At 49.0% G+C, this 18,684-nt stretch overlaps 2 protein-coding genes across 8 annotated transcripts in view; one reads left to right on the top strand and one right to left on the bottom strand.

Moving 5' to 3' along the window:
• Window positions 1-1,774: 1,774 nt before the first annotated feature.
• Window positions 1,775-16,897, bottom strand: CRNKL1 (crooked neck pre-mRNA splicing factor 1). Its single transcript, XM_072943718.1, has 14 exons — window positions 16,726-16,897; window positions 15,002-15,154; window positions 14,103-14,194; window positions 13,160-13,318; window positions 12,352-12,518; window positions 10,334-10,512; window positions 9,089-9,259; window positions 7,498-7,689; window positions 6,740-6,799; window positions 6,083-6,163; window positions 5,084-5,323; window positions 3,610-3,711; window positions 2,917-3,165; window positions 1,775-2,142 (listed from the first exon to the last, which is right to left on the bottom strand). The coding sequence occupies exons 1-14, from the start codon at window positions 16,774-16,776 to the stop codon at window positions 1,957-1,959; spliced, it is 2,082 nt and encodes a 693-aa protein (XP_072799819.1). The 5' UTR covers window positions 16,777-16,897; the 3' UTR covers window positions 1,775-1,956.
• Window positions 16,794-18,684, top strand: part of CFAP61 (cilia and flagella associated protein 61) — a 257,667-nt gene continuing 255,776 nt past the window's right edge. For all 7 annotated transcript variants that reach the window (XM_072943713.1, XM_072943712.1, XM_072943711.1 and 4 more), the window contains exon 1: window positions 16,794-17,011. The gene's annotated coding sequence lies outside the window, so the exon portion shown is untranslated. The remainder of the gene's footprint in view (window positions 17,012-18,684) is intronic.

Raw genomic sequence — 18,684 nt, 5'->3', positions numbered from 1 at the left:
CATACAATGGAGAAAAGACAGTCTCTTCAGTGAGTGGTGCTGGGAAAACTGGACAGCTGCATATAAACCAATGAAGTGAGAACACTCCCTCACTCCATACACAAAAGTAAACTCAAAATGGCTTAAAGACAAAAATAAGACATGATAAACCTCCTAGAAGAAAACAGGCAAAACATTCTGACACATCTCAGCAGTGTTCTCCTAGGGCGGTCTACCAAAGCAATAAAAATAGTAGCAAAACTAAACAAATGGGACCTGATCAAACATATAAGCAAAGGAAACCATAAGCAAAGCAAAATGACAATCTACGGAATGGGAGAAAATATTTCTGTGACAGACAAAGGCTTAATTTCCAGGATATATAAGCAGCTCATACAACTTAGTAACAAAAAACCACCAACCAATCCCAAAATGGGCAGAAGACCTAAACAAGCAATTCTCCAATGAAGACATAGATGGCCAACAGGCACATGAAAAAATGCTCAACATTGCTAATTACCAAAGAAATGCAAATCAAAACTACAATGAGGTGTCAACTCACACCAGTCAGAATGGCCGTCATTAAAAAATCACAAACGACAAATGCTGCAGAGGGTGTGGAGAAAAGGGAGCCCTCCTGCACTGCTGGGGGAACGTAGTTTGGTGCAGCCACTGTCAAAAACAGTATGGAGAGTCCTCAAAAAACTAAAAACAGACCTACCAGATGACCCAGCAACCCCACTCCTGGGCGTATATCCAGCAGAAACTCTAATTTAAAAAGATACATGCACCCCAGTGTGAGCAGAGGACCAAGACATGGAAGCAGCCTAAGTGTCCACGGACAGATGACTGGATAAAGCAGTTGTGGTACATATCTACATGCAATGGAATACTACTCAGCCATAAATAATAATGCATACTGCAGCAACATGGATGGACCTAGAGAGCGTTAGACATTCTAAGTGAAGTAAGCCAGAAAAAGAAAGAAAAATACCATATGGTATCACTTGTATGCGGAATCTAGAAAAAAGAGAAAGACACTATGAACTCATCTACGAAACAGACAGACTCAGACATAGTAAGCAATCTTACGGTTATCAGGTAAAGCGGGTGGGAAGGGATAAATTTGGGAGTCTGAGATTTGGCAAATGTTAACTACTATATATAAAAATAGATTTTAAAAAAGTTTGTTCTGTACAGCACCGGGAACTATGTTTAGTATCTTGTAATAACCTTCAATGAAAAAGAATATGAAAACAAATATATGTATGTACATGCATGACTGGGACAGTGTGCTGTAACCAGAAATTGACACACTATGACTGTACTTCAATTACAGAAAAAAAACCCTGAAAGTAATATAGATAGAGTCCATGAGGAATGAACGTCTATTTAAAAAAGTGGCTGGGAATGAACACTTTACTGGGCACTTACTCTGTCCCAGGTATATTCTTTTCTACTATAATCTTCAAAATGCTGTCATTTTATGAGAAGAAACTAAAAATAGAGGTTCGTATCACTAGGTGGCAGAGCTGGGAATGGCACACACGCATGTCAGCGTGACTCTTAAGATGTGAGTAAGTTACAGGTTTCAGATGAATGCAGAAAAATATGAAGAAGACAAGTACGAGAAAACTTTACCTTAGAAGTTACTGTGGAATGTAACTTAAAAACCTCTAGAAAAGGACTTTTTGAAGCCTGTGGTTCCATCTAAAATAGATGCTAAGCATTACCTTAATCAGATTTCCTTATGCACAATGGGGACACAAAACAGTTAGACTCAGATAAAGAAATCTAGCAGTTAAAAAAATTCCTTTACTTGCAAACCCCACCCCTAACTAACCCCAGAGCATTTTAAAAATAATTCAAAAAATAGTTGTCAGAGATTATCAATTCATTATCAGTGAAATATCCAAAAACTTAACACGAATCACAAGAGTTCCAAAATGTAAATTTATAAAAATAATAAAAAGTCTGTCAACAGGGACCAGAAGGCCCGGGTTCACTGTCTGCAGGGTCCTTGTCCGGGTCCTGCTCCCCAGCCTCCTTCTCCTGCTGCTGTTTCTTCCAGAGCTTGGCCATGGCCAGGAGCCGGAGGTTGGGCTGGTTGGCAGCATCCTCCGGAAAGATGTAATCATAGTATTCTTCCCAGCCTGCGTCAGACTAGAGAAGCAAGACAGTTAAAAGATGAGCTACCATGTGGCTGAAATGCATTTGACTAGAGTTTTCACTGGGAAACCCAGGGTTCAAATTCAACTTCTCTTCATTTTGCAAAGTAACATCAAAGTCTACGACAGAAAGAACGAGGGCTGGGCCCGGAAGATCGGGAGTCAGTAACTGCTGTCAAATGGTGCTTCTGAGAGCTAAAAACCCAGTGGAAAAAATTCTAAAAATTCAAGCACAGTTCTCCATGGTCAACCAAGGAGGCAGTGGGCGTCTTCAACCCCATCTTGCAGTCTTCCATGTCAGATTTTAAATTTCTCAAGATTTACTGAATCTTTACCCAGTGGTGAAGGCCGTACACCTGAGGTTAGTCTGGCTCCCCGCCCTCACATCCCACCTCCAACAGGGCGCTGAGCTTGCTTCCCAAAGATCGCTCTGGTGCCGGCTCCCACCACCACTTGCTTTGTTTCCAACAGCCTCCCGACAGATGGTCCTCCAACCAAGCCCCTCAAATCGCCTGCAGGAGACGCCTTGCACTGCCTGCAAAGCCTTCTCTGGATTGGCTCCGACCTAATGGCTGAGTTTTCAGTTCCCTCCACCCTAACTTCCTGCTTGATGCTCCAGAAACACCAGACTTCAGAGTTCCAGCAGAAGCCTTTGCCAACCTCCCCCTTCCTCGCCCCCTGGGGGGAGCACACACCCAGCTGTGTCTCCCCCCGACCCCCCGGGGCCTCAGACTGCACGTGGGGACCAGCTCCGGGGGCTCGTCCTTACCCCGTCATCAGCCTGCACCTTTCTTCTCTTCTTGACTTTCTCTGGCATGAGCTTGTCGACTCTCTCCTTATCTGACACTGTTCCAAATTCATCTTCAAAGCTTCGCCAAGATTCCAGCAGCATAAGTCTCTCTTCCTTTTCCTCACAGTTTCGCATGGTTTTGTTCGCCTCTTCGTAGATTTGTCTGCATTTAGCCACGCTTCCTTCTTTCCCTGAAGACAACTCAAACTGTGCAAAACTGATCCATACCTTTAAAAAAAAAAGTACAGAACCAAATTAACCATGTCACCCAGAAAACGATATGATAATAAAGCTAACTTCCTGTTAATGACACCTGGACACGCTAACGTGTTCATCACTAGTATACCAGACAACATAACACACCGACTACATGCTGCAGCTGAAGCAGCCTGCTGCTTTCTATAGCCAATAAACTGGCTGATGTAGTTTTCAAATCCTGAAAGTTTAACTTTTTATTCAACTCTGTAATACCAAAGTTATTCACATGCAGTGTATTGACCAGGTATAAGCTTAACATTCCAAAGTCCTCTGAGGCTCACAAGCTCTCTGTAAAAGGAAGGAAGCCATTGAAAATAAATATATGTTACAAAAATTTTTTAAATACAGAAATATACTAGTTCTTCAGGACCGCTGACACGAGGGAAATCAGCCCCCCCGCGAAGCAGAGGGTACCTTGACGTGCTGCGTGCGCTGAAGCAGTCGTCGATAAAGATTCCGGGTTCTCTCAGTTTCTTCCTGCTCGATTTCAAAATCAATGTATGATTTCCAAAGCACCTAAGAAAGAAAACGTCCCATGTCGGCCTCGACATTTAAGAAGCAACGTGACCCTCTCCAAAACACAGCCTAATAGCACTCCAACTAGGACATCAGGAACCCAGAACTTTCACGAGTTAAGTAAAGAACAGACAGTGTGTGGATACAGCAAATGACACCGCTGTTTACAAGCTGGACAAAACTGGCCAGGATTCTAGATTATGAGAAAAAAGACCTTGGATTAATTTTTGGATTCTCTTTTGGAGTTTCTCAAATGTTGGGCTATCAAGAAGAGCAGAGAAACCTACCAGATCTCCCGGGCACTGTCATGACCCTGCACATACAATGAACTTGTGGGGAGGAAACAGCCCTACATCAGCCAGCACGCACTAGACACACCAGCTTTACCTCCACTGTGACTTCCGTGATGTGTCTGAGCTCAGCTCAACTAGCAGCCACTGAACAGCTGCCCACTTGCTCAGTACAGCCTGTCAGGGCACAGGGACGAGTAAGCCGTGGCCTGAATGTCAGGGAGCTGCAGTCTGGGGGGGCCTGCAGTCTGGGGGGACCTGCAGTCTGGAGGGACCTGTAGCCTGGGGGGAGCTGCAGCCTGGGAGGGGAGCTGCAGCATAGGGGAGGAGCTGCAGCCGGGGGACGGGAGCTGCAGTTGCAGGGTGGGGGCTGCAGTCTGGGAGGAGCCACAGTCTGTGGGAGCTGCAGTCTGGGATGGGAAGCTGCAGCCTAGGGGGGAACTGCAGCCTAGGCGGAGAGCTGCAGTCTGGGGGGGGGGAGAGCTGCAGTCTAGGGGGGGAGCTGCAGTCTGGGGAGCAGCTGAGGCCAGCTGGTGGGGCCGGTGACACGTAAAGCCCTGGCCCACCGCAGTCAGTGGGCCTGGTGAACCATCCGGTGCAGGGGCGCGTTAGTGCAAGACCAACAAAACGGCTGAGTGAGCTCACTGGTTCCTGAGGGATTCAAATCGGTCCTAGCTGCCGTCTGGCGCCACCTTGTGGCTTAAGCTTGGCCCCTGCAGGGATGATCTGCGGCCCTGGGGCCACCCAGGACTCCCCACAGTGACAGCAGCACCTCCAGGAACACCCCGGTTCAGTTAGGGCCTAACCCAGGCAGAGCCGCGCCCGGAGAACCCGGGGACGCGCAGACTCCTCCTGGGTCTCGCCTGCTCTCCAGGCGGCCTCGGCTGGGCTGCCCCGGCCCGCACCCTCAGCCTTCTGTGTGAGAAAGGGAGGAGCCCGCCACCCACCCGTAACACCCACGTCATCCTGGCCTCACAGTGCGGCTCTGCTGTGCTCTGGGACCCGACTGAGGGCTGCTTCCCCCACCTCCTGTCTTAGATGGTCACGTGCGGCTAGAAGCCACTTGAGCTCGAGAGCCCCACCTCTGGCATGTCCAGGCGCGGCTGACTGATGGCTAACTCGTAGATCGCCCGTGCTCTCTCGATGTCGCCAAGGATTGTCTCTAATTCTGCAAATTTAATCCAAGAGGTACAATTTTCAGGTCCAAACTCCAGGAACTTCTCATAAAGCTTCCGGCATCTGTCAAACTCTCGAAGCTGTAGCTCCAGTTCAATGTAGCCTTTAAACAGCTTGTTCTTCGGACACTTGCCTATGGAAGTTCCCTGGAAAAGAGGACCAACCGCTGTGATGCCTGCGTGGGTCTGACCTGCGCACAGACACCGCCCGCCTGCCCTAGAAGCAGCTCTCCGCGAGCAGGAGCCTCGGAGCATCACCACGGCGAGCCCCCTACCCGTGTGGCATCGGACTGCTCATGCCTGCTCCTGACAGAGCCCGAAGGAAACCTTCCAATTCACTCGGGGGTCAAGAGGCTCTGTGCCCACGGGTGCCTGTTCAGAAAAGACAGTGTTGCAGAACTGTCTGGAAAGCTAGTTTGAATTTCACTTAGTTTCCCAAGATCTCATAGGGAACGTGGATGAGGGATGGACAACACCTCCCACAACTGAAGGCTCATCAAGGAACGAACCCTGCCTCACAGCCCACGGCCTGGTGCGTTATCGGAAGGATAACTGCTTCTGCGCCTACCAGGAAGTTGTAGAGCACGTGTTAAGAGGGAGGTGCATTCAGTGCACCCGAAGTCCTGTAGAGGATCAGACTACCGCAGATCTGATCTGAGCTCTAGCCTAAGATCCCATCTCTGCAGCCAGAGGAGGACCTGGCAGCTGGAAGGTTCCGGTGCTGACAAAGGACCATCTCAGCATCACTCCTCAGTCTTTCTTCAAAGGCCACGTGTTTTCTGACGCGTCTCAGGTGACAAGGGCACAGTATTTCTGTTGCCTTCTTAGTACTAACTTGTAAGCACTAAGGTTTCAACTTCCTTCTCAAAGAACTCTACAGTGCAGCTTGATCCTTTCTTTACTTACCAAAGCTCTCCTGGCAAATGGTAAATTTTTCTGTCTTATTTCAAACTGTGCATATAGTAACCACATTTTGGCAAATGTGAACTAGAAAATAGAAGCACAAAAATTCAATTAAGTTAAATTTAAATTAACAAAGGCCACAAATTTCCCTGAAACTTCAAAGCTAAGACAGATGTATTTTCTTGCTTATAAGCTAAGATGACAATATTTGACAGAAATATGAACAGTAATCACAGAATATCCCCCTCTATCCTAGAAGGTAACTCGATCAATACCTGTTTCTTGTGCTGGGAAATCTGGCAGAGATCGTCAGCCATTTCTAGAACACACGTGTGTTCCCCACGTCTGCACATGTGCACTGGGGCGCCACCAGACACCTGCGGGCTGTTCCTGTGCCCCATCCTTCTGCTCAGTCTACCCCAGTGACCACCCTCCTCTGAAATTCTACATGATCATCTGTGTGGGTCATCTGTCACTTAACACAGGCGGTCCCCTCAACTGGATGGTAAGCTGTTTTCAGAGGCGAACAGCGTATCTTGCTTATGTTTTTCGTGGAGGCGAGCACAGGGAAGTCGTCAATACTGTTTCACTGAACCTGGTCACAAGCAACAGACACAGGATTTCGATGCATCTGGAACAGAACGCTTGGACCAAACGTACCTTTTTATGAGGAATTAGTTCCAAAGAGGCTTGGTAAACCTGTCTTGTCCTCTCGGGATCCTGCATCAGGGTAAGAAAATTTCACAAAACATTCAGGTCTGTTACTAATGCTGATTTTACCATTAGTAAAAATGCTGATTTTACCATTAGTAAAAACGTGTAACCCCAACACTGAGTATGTTTCCTTCAGTTTTTATTTTCAAACCCTGATTCTATTTATGATCAAAAGTGAACTACCTTTGGCCATCAAACTGTGATCAAAGACTCACCAACAATATAGGCGTCAAGATACCGAGAGTTTCTCTGTGGAAAGGCCTTTGCCTGAGAGCAGAAACAAAGACGTTCCACAGTCTCATGTACGAGCCAAAGGTTATCTTTTATTAACTTACACACATCCAGTTCCTGACAATTCCACTTGATCCTTACCAAATGCAAGGATGTGCAATCCAGCTAAGATCCCTATTTCTGAGAAAACCCAGGAAACTATAGATAATTAAACTAAGGGCTGGTTCACTGTTCCCCTGCAAGTTCCAAGTAATAATCTGGTTGTGCCTCCAGGCTTAAAAGTCTCCACCAAAACTAAGAGCAGCCGAGCGGCGCCCACCACAGGCGTACAGAGGCAGGGACACTCAGAGGGAACGTGCAGCTACGGGGCCGCGCGGGGGGGGGGGGGGGGGGGGGGTGCTGTCAGTCTGCAGGGGAAGCCCCGCCCTAGGACGGGGCGGGCGGGGGGGGGGGGGAGCGCGGGCCCCGCCCACCTTGGCCTCCAGCTCCTCGTACAGCGCGTAGTTGACCCACAGGTAGATGTAGCGCCGCCAGTGCCTCTTCTCGGGCACGGGCGGCACGTGTGCGACGGCGCGCTCGTACACCTCCCGCACCGCCTCCGCCTCCGCGTCGCTCTCCACCAGGCGCAGGTAGTCGAACCACGCGTCGTAGTTGTGCGGGTTGGCCTAGGGAGACAGGTCCAAGGGGTGGAAGCCGGCCGAGGGCTGCGCCGGCGGGGCCCGGGGAGCCGGAGCCGGCACCAGACCGACCTTCTGTATTTCAGCTGCTTTTTTCTAGATTTCGTGTGCTGTTTCGTTTAAAAAAATGCCATTCTTGAGATGTTATAAATAGAAATGGACAAGGAATATGGAACAGATGTCCCTCAGCGAAGCGCCTTTCACCTACACCAGCCTACTTCTCTGGACTATGCTAATTTTTAATTTTTGTAAAAGGTATAAATGGAAAAATGACTTAGAGGCAAATATCTCAAAATCGGTTAATAACTGTTTTTTTTCCCCTAAACGAAGGAGCACCTGGTCATCAGCGAAGACCACTGTTCTGGGCAGCGCCCTGCGACGCCTCCCCTACAGAGGGGAAGGGGCCGGCCCCCGCCTTCCCGCCCCCCCGCAGCCACCGCACTGGGCCAATTAAGGAGCCCTGCTCGAGGGTCTGCCTCATCTGAGCGGGTGACCAGAAGTGAAGCACATTTAGAGCTGGTCCGTGAAGTGGTGTCCATGGGTGGGACAGTCACTCTTGGCCGGACTGAAATGGGACTGTCCCACCTCCTGCTTCAGGACCCTCTGCAACTGCCTTGATTCCTGCCTGTCGTCCAAGCCCGGTCCTCCAGCCTCCTGGTGACTCTGTAAACTTCCCAGTATCTATGGCTATAAAAACAGACTTCTGTTTCTGTAAGGGTATTTGTTTACATATGTGAGTACGTACATAGCATTATATCTAGATTTAAAATTACAATGGAATTATACCAAGCGCACAGTCGCAAAACCAACCTCTTCAATAGTGACACATCTTGAACGTACCCCCACTGACCTCATTTAACACCAGACTTGGTCCTTTGGAGATTTCTGAATTAACTGGACCAAGCAGAAGTATTTTTAAATACACAGCAGAAGAGTAAAGAAAAACATTACTACCTTTGAACTCCAATCAAAACAGTACCTTACAGACAGAGAAGAGAATGGAACCGTAACTACAATGTGTCTTTTGTTCAAGCAGTTAAGCTAAAGGGTAATGAACAAAAATGGGGTTTTTGGATCAATCTCTGACTCTTCCACCTTCTTTCAAAAAAAATGAGCTCAAATGGATTCCAGGTTTCTTTTGCTCAATTTCTACAGGACACAACCAGCAACCCATAAAATGACTTCCAGCATGTGAGGGGCAAACTCCTGTGCGGCCTGCCTGCCTTTTCTACCAGCCCTGCTCATTCCCACCGGCCTGCAGTTGCCACCTGTTTACTGCAGACACGGGATGGAGGGAGTGATCACTGGGAGCCCCGACTCGCGGCACCGCAGCCAGCGCAGGCAGGCAGGTTCGCTCACTGCAGCGTGGCGCGGACCCTGCACTCACCTTCACTTCTTCCTCATACTGGAATCTCCGTTTGCTCACAATGATGTCTTCGATGCCCCGCCTGTCACCAAACTTCTTCTCAAAGATGGTGTAGTTTTTAAAGAGCTCTTGGGCCTCCTGCTTTGAAATCCTGTCCAGGGCGTACTTGTAGATCACTCGCACCCTCTCAAACTGAAAGCAGACGGGACGATGAGCTTCCAGGACACAGAATTGTCATTCAAGTCATAGCGTGGGAAGTAATCACGACATCAGATGTTACTTCTAAGTCGGAATGTGAGGCCTCAAAACACGACTTTTCTTCTCCCTTCTGCTGAGCCGCTCAGGCAGGAGGGGCTGCCGCACTCCCCGAGCCTCGCGTGGAGCAGCCTTCCCCGCCCAGCCCACAGACGCCATCCACGCATGCACACCTCAGACGCCCCAGCTTGGTGAACCACCCCTGCCACGGGGCACTGGCTCAACCCGAGTCCTCCCAGAGCCCTCAGTCCCACACTCGTTGCCCCCACAGCCCGGCCACCTCTACCTTCAGCACAGCCCTGCGCCTGCCCCTCCCTGGGCCCCAGCCGCTCCATCTCCACTTCTCCCAGAACCGGTCCAAGTGTCCCACTTCCGCTCCAGCCCCCTCCCCCTAGGACAACCTCCATCCATCAGCCAGAGGCCCTCCTTACAGCAGGACTGTGTCCCAGCTGCTCCTGCTTAATTAAAACCCTCAGTACCTCCACGGGCCTCAGGGCAGAATCGGGGCTCCCTACTGCGACCCGTGCCAGGCCCTGCACTCAGACCTCAGCTGACCCCTCCCGATCCTGTGTTATTTGAGCTACTTTGCAGGGTCACTTTCTGTATACGCTACCGGAGAAGAGAACTGACTGACTTGTGAAGAAATTCTCTCTGCACTGCGGCCTCTGGGCTTCTGGTCTCCCAGGTTCACTAGCCGTGAAGCCCTTTGATCAGGACCCCACACGACTCACACAGCTTGTAGATAACATTCTCATTCTCAGCTGAAAGACTTATTTTTCAAGCAAAGCACGACGAAGTCATGACACTTACGATACTGTCTCTAATCACTCGCTCCCCACCTGCAGCTGAGCCACAAGGTATGCTGTCTTCCCTGAGAAACCAGGGTCTTGTATCCTGAAACATTTCTCCAAGGGTAAGTGAGCAAGAACATGGGAATGAACACAATGTGCACAAGCAGCACCTCCTCTAAGCTGTTCTGCAACGTAACCGAGTCCTTTCACGTCTGCTTACTTCTTTCTGATTTTCCTCAAATTTGGCAAAGGCGACGTACAGGTGCTCGTCCATGTGCTCGTCCCCGAAGAACTCCACGGCCCTCTCGTACACCTTCCGCGCGTGGGCGAAGTAGCCGTGCTTCTCCTCAAAGCGGGCGTACTTGGTCCAGTTCTTCACGTCGGGGTGCACGAGAACAAGTGGGGAGGGGGTTAAAGAAACACCGGGCAGGATGACGTGGCTTCAAAACAAAAACAAACCCAAAGCCAAAGCCCCAACGACACACAGCATGGCTAGCGGGTGGTAAGACACATCGAGGCGGAGACCACCCGACCTGGGGCCACCGAGGTCTGGCCTCCTCCAGGGCTCGCTCAGTGGTCCACGCAGGGGTTTGCAGCCGTGAAAAAGCTGAGCCTTGTTACTAGCCATGTGATGTGGACAAGTCATTTCTCTTCTCTTAGCCTCAGTTTTATCATCTAGAAATAGAGAAAAATAATACCAACCAACCCCATCCGATGATCGCCAGCATCAAATGAGAAAAATGTGTGTGAAACTCTTGGCCATTTCTAGCCAAAAGGACGTGCTCAATGTAGGGCACCTATTACAGCGTTCGCTCAAGAACATTAAAATTTCAAGTAATGACTAAGAAAAACACACGTCACAAAAGGAGAACTGCTAACCAGAACCAAGAGAGAAAGCTGTGACTCACCACGTCACTTAACAGGATGTGTCTACTCTGAATCTCCCTGCTTTGAGGAAGTCACTGATTCCCAAGTAGCAGCACAGCCAGCAGGGCTGAGGGCTCGAACCCCGCCTCCATCATCCCCCGCCCTGAGACCCCATCCGCTGCGTCGGCGGCGCCCTCTGTAGAACACAGCGGTCCCTGCATCGCAGGGCTGTCGTGGGAATGAAATGACAGTACCCGCGCGGTGCTCAGAATGGAGCCTGGCACACAGTGAGCACTGTAAATGCTTTTGTCAAACTAGTAACATCAAAATGAGCAGTCTTGACCAAGACCTTAAACCTGCAGAGGGAAGGGGAGCCTTGCGTCCCGCAGCGGTCGTGTTCTGTGAAGTCACGCCGCCACCGCCAGCGGAGAGCACCGAACCACCGCCGCAGGGAGGCGGGGCTCACACGTGCACGTCGCGCGTGGGCTGTGGTCCTCAATCCTAAAGACAGCTAATGCTGGTAGCTTCTACTTCATTTTATAAAAGAGAAAACAAGCTTCAGAAGTCTTCAGTGACTTGCCCGGGGCCACCCACTACGCAGCCCCCACCAACTGGCCCCAGAGCCCACGCGTCCTGCTCTGCGCTGCACCACCCCTCCCGTCCCCCGCCCAGGTAACCTCTGCCTGAGAGCAGACAAGACAGCAGGTGGTCGTTTTGTTTGTTCTCAACTGGGACCATGTGCCTCGGCTGATTCAAGTTTTCTGTCACTCTGAGCTTGTGTGCCAACAACTGCCAATGGGACGCCAGTACTGATTTTGGGATTACAAATAAGTTTTAGCAGGTAGAAGTCACAGATTATAAAGTCAACTACTTCCACTGCTGCGAGCGCTGTCCCGTGTCATCATCCCCTCCTCACAGCCAGCCCGCAGTGGGGGTTTTCACTCCGTCCTTAAAGACGAGGACATCAGGGCACAGGCAGTCACTCCCGACGCGCTGAGGTCCCAGGCAGTCATCAGCAAACTTCTGGACAGACTCCGGTAAGAGTGCTAATAACATACGTCCCAGAAAAAAGCAGGCCTGGCTGCAGTGGCCAGGGCCCCAGCAGGTCATCTTCCTCAAGGAACCACAGTGTTAACGCCAAAATACAAACAAACCCAGTCTCCCTGGAAGAGACCCAACTGCCCAGCCCACAGATTTACCCCGCCCAACCTGAGTCCTAGAACACACGCACGCAGGTCAGGAAGCAGGTGAAATGCACCCCTGACTTCTAGGCCAACATCAAGGACCAGGCGTCGCAGCCAGGACCACCCCTCCTCCGAGAACAGCACCCAGGACCCTACGGGCGCCACACAGCCCTCGTCCAAAGGATATATCGCTCGTAGATGGCACGGGCGCGGTCCACCTCCTTGTACCGCAGCTCGAAGTTGATGTAGGAGTGCCAGGCCTGCTCCTCCGGCTGCCACTCCATCCAGCGCTCGAACACCTGCCGGGCGCCGGCAACGTTCCCCAGCATCTCCTCCATGTACGTGTACTTGTACCTTCAACAAACCACCCGCAACGCCCTCCCTGTCAAGATGACCTCAGGAAGAGACGGCCTTTGGCAGCTTCTAGCTCTGAACTTGTTAACCGTGAAGTAGGTTTAGGGCTGTATCTCCTCTGAAGGTTAAGTCAACACGCTTTCTTTTTAAAATACAAATTCGAAAAAGATGAATCATTGGAAAATAGGGTACTTTTTTCTCAAAAACTACTTAGTTCAACAAGAAGTTTCTCATGCATAAAAGTTGCAACCAAAATTTTAGGGTTTTTTTTAAATTTTAGTTTTTTAAATTTTTATTTATGTATTTAATTTTGGGGAAGGGAGGTAATTAGGTTATTTATTTACTCATCTTTAATGGAGGTGCTGGGGATTGAACCCAGGACCTTGTGCATGTTAGGCACACACTCTGCCACTGAGCTGTACCCTCCCCCATTAATTTTAGTTTTGATGACACAGCTATTACACATTGTGATTATGGCTTAACAGACTAAAAGACATTAAAAAGTACTGATAGTATGTTTAAAGACAAACTTGGATATAAGGTTAAAAATATACGATTACAACTATGTACATAAAATAAATACACAAAAGCACAGAACTTCATAGTCCTCAAAAGGCCATTTCGTTAGGTCAGAAACTTACCAGAACTGGTTGACCCGAGGCAGAGTCGTGATGGCCCGGTCCCAGATATTTCGGGCGTGGTTCACCTGGCGATTCTTCATTTCCATTTCTGCATATTTCAGCCAGAGTGTGATATTCCGATAGTCCACATCCAAAGCACGTTCGTAGATGGATCGAGCCCTTGAGATGCAAGATTTGGAGGGTGTTAAAAGCAGTACGTGCATGCAACACACGTGGCCAATTGTGTGAAACCGTCTGCGGAGCTCTGCTACTGTCAGCGTTGCCTGTGAGCCGGTTCTGAGTGTGGGGAGGGGAAAAGATGCCACGTTCTCAGGAATCTTACAAAGACTTAGGGAAGGACTGACATGCACGTCATTGCAATGCGGTGTGACCAACGTTACAGGCAAGACCTACATCAAGTAGAGGGGAAGAAATAAAAATGTCTGGTGGCAAAGACTAAGCAGTAGGTGAGAACTTGAGGAAAGTTCCAGAGGCCAAGGTGCGTGGGGAGGGTGCTCGCGCCAGGGAGAGAACAGCCAAGGGCCAGGGGAGGACACAGGCTGTGTTCAGGGAGGCACAGCGAGGGCCAGGTGCACTGGGAGGACGCAGGGAGGCTGGACAACAGGAAGGGTCAGGTCGTGGTTTTCATCTTGTTGGCCACTGGGTCTCAGTGGATCAATTTTTATTAAAAAAAAAAAATCCCAATATAGAGAAAGCAGATGAACCTGCACCTCTGGCTGTGGAGTGGGTGCGGGTGGGGAAGCCCAGCCGCAGGGCCTCCAGCCCACCCCCTACCCAGGACAGTCCTCCCACAGTGGTCCCTGAGGTCCCCGAAGGAGCCTTGGGGTTCCACGGAACAAACTGAGAATTGTCACCCGAGGCTCTTACTCGAGCCTTTTCCATGTTTCTGTATCTGGTGACTTACGAATCTCCACACACACCATCCCATGCTGGTTAATCTTACCTCTGAATCTCCTTTAGACTCTCCTCCCATTGTGCGTATTTTATCCAGTTACTAATCACAGTCCTGTTTTTCCTTATGTTATCTTCAAAAGTCTGGCAAAAGACAGAGAGTCAAATTAAAAGGAAAATGACTAAAAATGGCATCAGCTTTTGTCTGTTAATCCTTGTACTAAGAAGGTTATTCATTTTGTTCTTATTTAAAAGAAATCACATCCTGGAATCCTTGAGAAAGAAGAACCCCACTGAAGAAGGTTACAGTCACAAGTGTTTAAAAGTCTTATACGCAAACAAAGAGAAAAACTTTAGGTAGAAAGAACGATTAGCAGAATTGTTGATATTTTCTTATTGTCCATAACAAGTGATATTTTAATAGACTCTACACTTGTTCCTAAGGAGACAACATTTTTGACTACTTAGGTCCTCTCAGTAATGTCTCAGAAAGCCATACAGAACTCACTGAGAGGTTTAAAACAACCCCCACCCCAGGGCGAGGCGGCGGTCAGGTCAGAACCCCAGGTCCTCTTAGGGCTCCTCTGCAGGTTCCACTACTTCACACAGAAGGCGCTACACACGGGGGCACCCAGCGCGACCTCGCCGTGCCCACCCTCCTCCAGCCGTCAGCTGTTCGGCCTGTTAAACTTCCGCCCATCTTTAATTCCACACTGAAAATCTGTCTCTGGTGGATTTAATCTCTTTATACTTTAAGACAGACAACTCATGGCAGGTTTTATAAAGTTCAGCAAAATGCAATCATCTGGTAACCAGAAGCTACATTACTCACGTGGCTAGAACCACTAACCTTTTATCTTACCATCTCTCTAACCAGTGACGACCTTTTCCATCTCTGACCTATGAACTCCCCACCATGTCAACAGACTGATGGATCCTGCAGTGACTGACCTTCCTCTTCCTGAGTTTGTAATCATTTAATTCTTCTTCATCAGTGATCTTCTGTTGAGGGGGAGGTGGAAGGAGCTCAAGCTCCCTTTCCTTAGCTTCTCTCAGAAGCTGCTCCGCAGTTATCTGCACCTCAGCGGGGGCTTTGTTTTTCACCTTTTAAGACAGAAGACAGTCCTATTTTTAGTAGATGCTCTTCACACAAGGTTTAAGAAACAAATGACATTTTTTTTAGGATGTGAACTTTACAAACATTATAACAAGATGTGCTCTTTGCATGACAAGGTCCCTTTTCTCTATCAAACTAAATATATTTAAAAAATTTTTGTTTTCTATCTTTGTATTTATTACAAAGCCATAGGTAGAAGTCTCAAGAGAAAAGGTAGCCAAAACAGCAAGTTTTCCCTTTTAGAATTGTATAATGATAAACTTTGAGGCTGCCTAAGGAAAATTCTCACCAGAGGTTCTGTTTTGTCAGGATGTGGGGCCATATCTGATCTAGCATTTCAACCTCTATTTACAGAATCCTTCAAATTATGCCCCAGGTAGATAACTGCACTCGATTTTTCATGGCATTTCAAGTCAAGGACATATTCAGTAAGTTCCCATCATTAAGACTGTAAGCTTCTTAAGGTCTTAGAGCTGTGCTGTCCAACACAGTAACCATGAACCACATGTGATGAGTCCAAACTGGGATCAGCTGTGTATGTAAAACACACACTGGATTTTGAAGGCTTAGTGGGAAAAAAAGAAAAAACTACCTAATCAGAATATTAACATTGATTACATGTTGCAACGCCAGTATCTTGAATATACTAGGTTAAATAAAATAAATAATTGAAATTAACATCACCTGTTTTGACTTTTTACTGTAGCTTTGAGAGAACTTAAAGTCACATGTGGCTCACGTTATATTTCTACTGAACCCGTGGAGCCCAATAAAAGTTTATGGAATTGAATTATAAGAAATATTATTTATTGCCCTGTGTGGAATGATGACGGTAATAATGGTGATAGCTCATGTCTAACGAGTATTAAGTGCCAGGCACTGAGCTATGTGCTTTAAATGCACTATCGCCGGGAGTCATCTAAATGGTAAGTAAAGGACAGGCTCGAGAGAGCCTTCTGGGCTGCAGAAACGGACCCGAGGGAGAGTAAAGGCTTAGCATAGAGCCTGTCATATATCAAGCACTCGGCAAGTACTAGCCACCGATGGAAAAACCAGATCCTATCAGACTTCTGGTTTAATCAACTTAAACGATGCCAGCACACAGCTCTTGTCATCTACTCTCGCTCCTTCCACTCTCAACTGGGCTAACTCCTATTAGCCTTCAAGGGTCAGCTTAACTATCACTTCTCAGCAAAGTGAATCCGGAGACTCCTCGCTCAAGCCCAGTATCCCATGGCATATTCCACTTGGCCTCACTGGCACTTGGCAAGGCTGCAATTTTACACTTCCTAGTGTCTGATTTGAGAGCTCCCCAGCGCCTAGCGCGCCGCCTAGCTCAGCTGAGCTGCGTGGAATGACCCGATTCCTGCCGCCGCATAAACACCTGCCCAGACCGCGGACGCGGGGTGCGCGTCCCACCCGCTGACCCTCCCCCTCGCGGCCCCGCACGGGGCGGGCAGGCTTCCGGGACCACACGCCCTCCCGCCCCGCGCAACACGGAGGCCGGGCCACCCTCTCTCCCAGGCCTCCTCCCACAAGGCCCCTCGCCGCCGCCTACCTTGGCCACCTTGGGGATCCTCTGCTTCCCTGCTGCGGTGGAGGCCGCCATGGCTGTAACAGCAGCCCTCGGGCGAGCCCTGGACTCCGGAAATTGACCCTGAGGGCTCGCCCGCTCAGCAAAGCTATCCAACAACAAGAGGGACTCCGAGACCGGAAGCGGAATTGGCCTCTGTGACCTTTGACCTCCTGCGCCGTGACGAGAGCAACGTCGTTTCTGTGGTAACCGGGCTGCGCGTCCTCTTCGGAGCAGGAGTTGGAGCATCGCGTCTGGAGTTGCAGGGGAGGTGAGTTGTACCGGTTGTCGCGCAAGGAGGCGGGTCGGGTCCGAGGCGGGTCGGGTCCAGGACGTCAGGGGCTCCTGCCCAGGTAGTCTCCAGGAGGGGGATGACCGTGTGGGGACAAGTGGATCTGTGGAGCCGTGGCACTGGCAAGGGGATCGGAACCGAGCTCCGGTCCGGATGCCCGAGGGCGGGGAAGAGAGGCAGGCCAGAAAACTACCACTCCCGGCATGCCAAGGGGCGAGCCGTTGTGGTCCTAGGCGGCCCGGCGCCGCGGTGCATTCTAGGACTTATAGTCTCCGAAGGCCACGCACCCTTGGTTCCTGGACCGTTGTGACCAAATAGCACTAAGGCTAGTAATTAAAAATAACAGAAGGTATTTTAAAGCCAAGAAGTAGAAAAAAGTGAAAATAGATCATCAGAGTACTAGCAAATAAGTCAGCCTTGTCAGATAAACAGATTTTTAAACTTTCTGAGACTATGTCTTTGTTTCGTAAATTCTCTTAGCCCCAACGCCCTTATCTATAGGACGAAAATAACATCTCACCAGGATTAAAGAGAAAATCCATGTAAAGTGCTCAGTAAATGTTAGCTGGTATAATTCTTGACCTGCCTTCAAAACCAAAAATTAATTATGTGCATGCAAATGGTAAAAAGAATTTTTTTAAAAAAAATGACTATATTTTTTTAGATCTTTGGATTTTTTTCACTGAAAAAATTGAATGAAAGATACATAAAATTCCCATTTCTCCTGTCCTCCAGCCCCAGGTGCCCCACTATCAATATCCACCACCAGAGTAGTACATTTGTTATAGTCGATGACCCAGCATTGACATCACACATCATCCTCACCCAATGTTCATAGTTTACATAAGGGTTCACTCTTTGGTGAGGATGATGTGTGATATATAACTCCCCGAAGTGTGCAGATCATTTCTGATTTACAGATGAGGAAACAGGCACAGCGAGCTTAAGTAACTTGCTCATACAATTAATAGGCGATAGAAGCTGGGTCCCAGCCCAGGTACTCTGATCCTACAGCCTGTGCTCTTGACCGCAGCCCCATGTAGGGCACCTTCAGATGGTCAGGCTTTCCAAGTAGTCGGTCTCCAAAGAGAGAGTATGTGAGAGACTTTGCTGTGGCAGGGGTGGAGGCCAACCTCACCTAGGGAAAAGTTTAATTATGTCTGCAGAGTGTGAAAAATATTTTGAGCCAATATATTAAATCTTGGAGATGTTATGTATGGTGTTTGTCATTTGTTTGTTTTGTTTTTTGGAGGGAGGCAATTAGGTTCATTTATTTATTTTTAATGGAGGTACTGGGGATTGAACCCAGGACCTTGTGTGTGCTAAGCACACACTCTATCACTGAGTTATACCTTCCCCCAGAGATGTTATATAAATACTAAGGCTTTCTTCCTTTGCAAAACATGAAGATCTGCCGTTCTGAGCCCACATTTTCCCAAGGCAGCCCCTGGCTGGAACTGAGGGTATGTGAGTCCCCCTGTTCATCTCCATCACCCTGACAGCAAGGCTGTGAGACAGGGGCCTGTAGCCCCATGAGATGGAGAGACAGTCCACACCACCCTATTCTGTCAGAGGAGAAGAAGTCAGACTTGCTTGTTAACTGTCTGGGCTACAGAAACATCTGGGCTGCCCGCTGTTGGCTTTCCCATCGG

This window comes from Vicugna pacos, chromosome 19 (genome assembly GCF_048564905.1).
Source record: "Vicugna pacos chromosome 19, VicPac4, whole genome shotgun sequence".
Classification (NCBI taxonomy): domain Eukaryota; kingdom Metazoa; phylum Chordata; class Mammalia; order Artiodactyla; family Camelidae; genus Vicugna; species Vicugna pacos.
Note: the sequence above shows the minus strand (reverse complement) of the source record. Positions and strands in the feature narration are given on the sequence as shown.

What these genes read in the sequence shown, in the direction of transcription:
- CRNKL1 (XM_072943718.1), bottom strand. Translation starts at nt 16,776, where the DNA reads ATGGCGGCCTCCACCGCAGCAGGGAAGCAGAGGATCCCCAAGGTGGCC. An exon ending in GGATCCCCAAGGTGGCCAAG is followed by an intron (nt 15,155 to 16,725) that starts GTAGGCGGCGGC and finishes CTGTCTTAAAAG; the next exon opens with GTGAAAAACAAAGCCCCCGC. An exon ending in ACGAGGAGCTGGAGGCCAAG is followed by an intron (nt 6,800 to 7,497) that starts GTGGGCGGGGCC and finishes ACCCTGATGCAG; the next exon opens with GATCCCGAGAGGACAAGACA.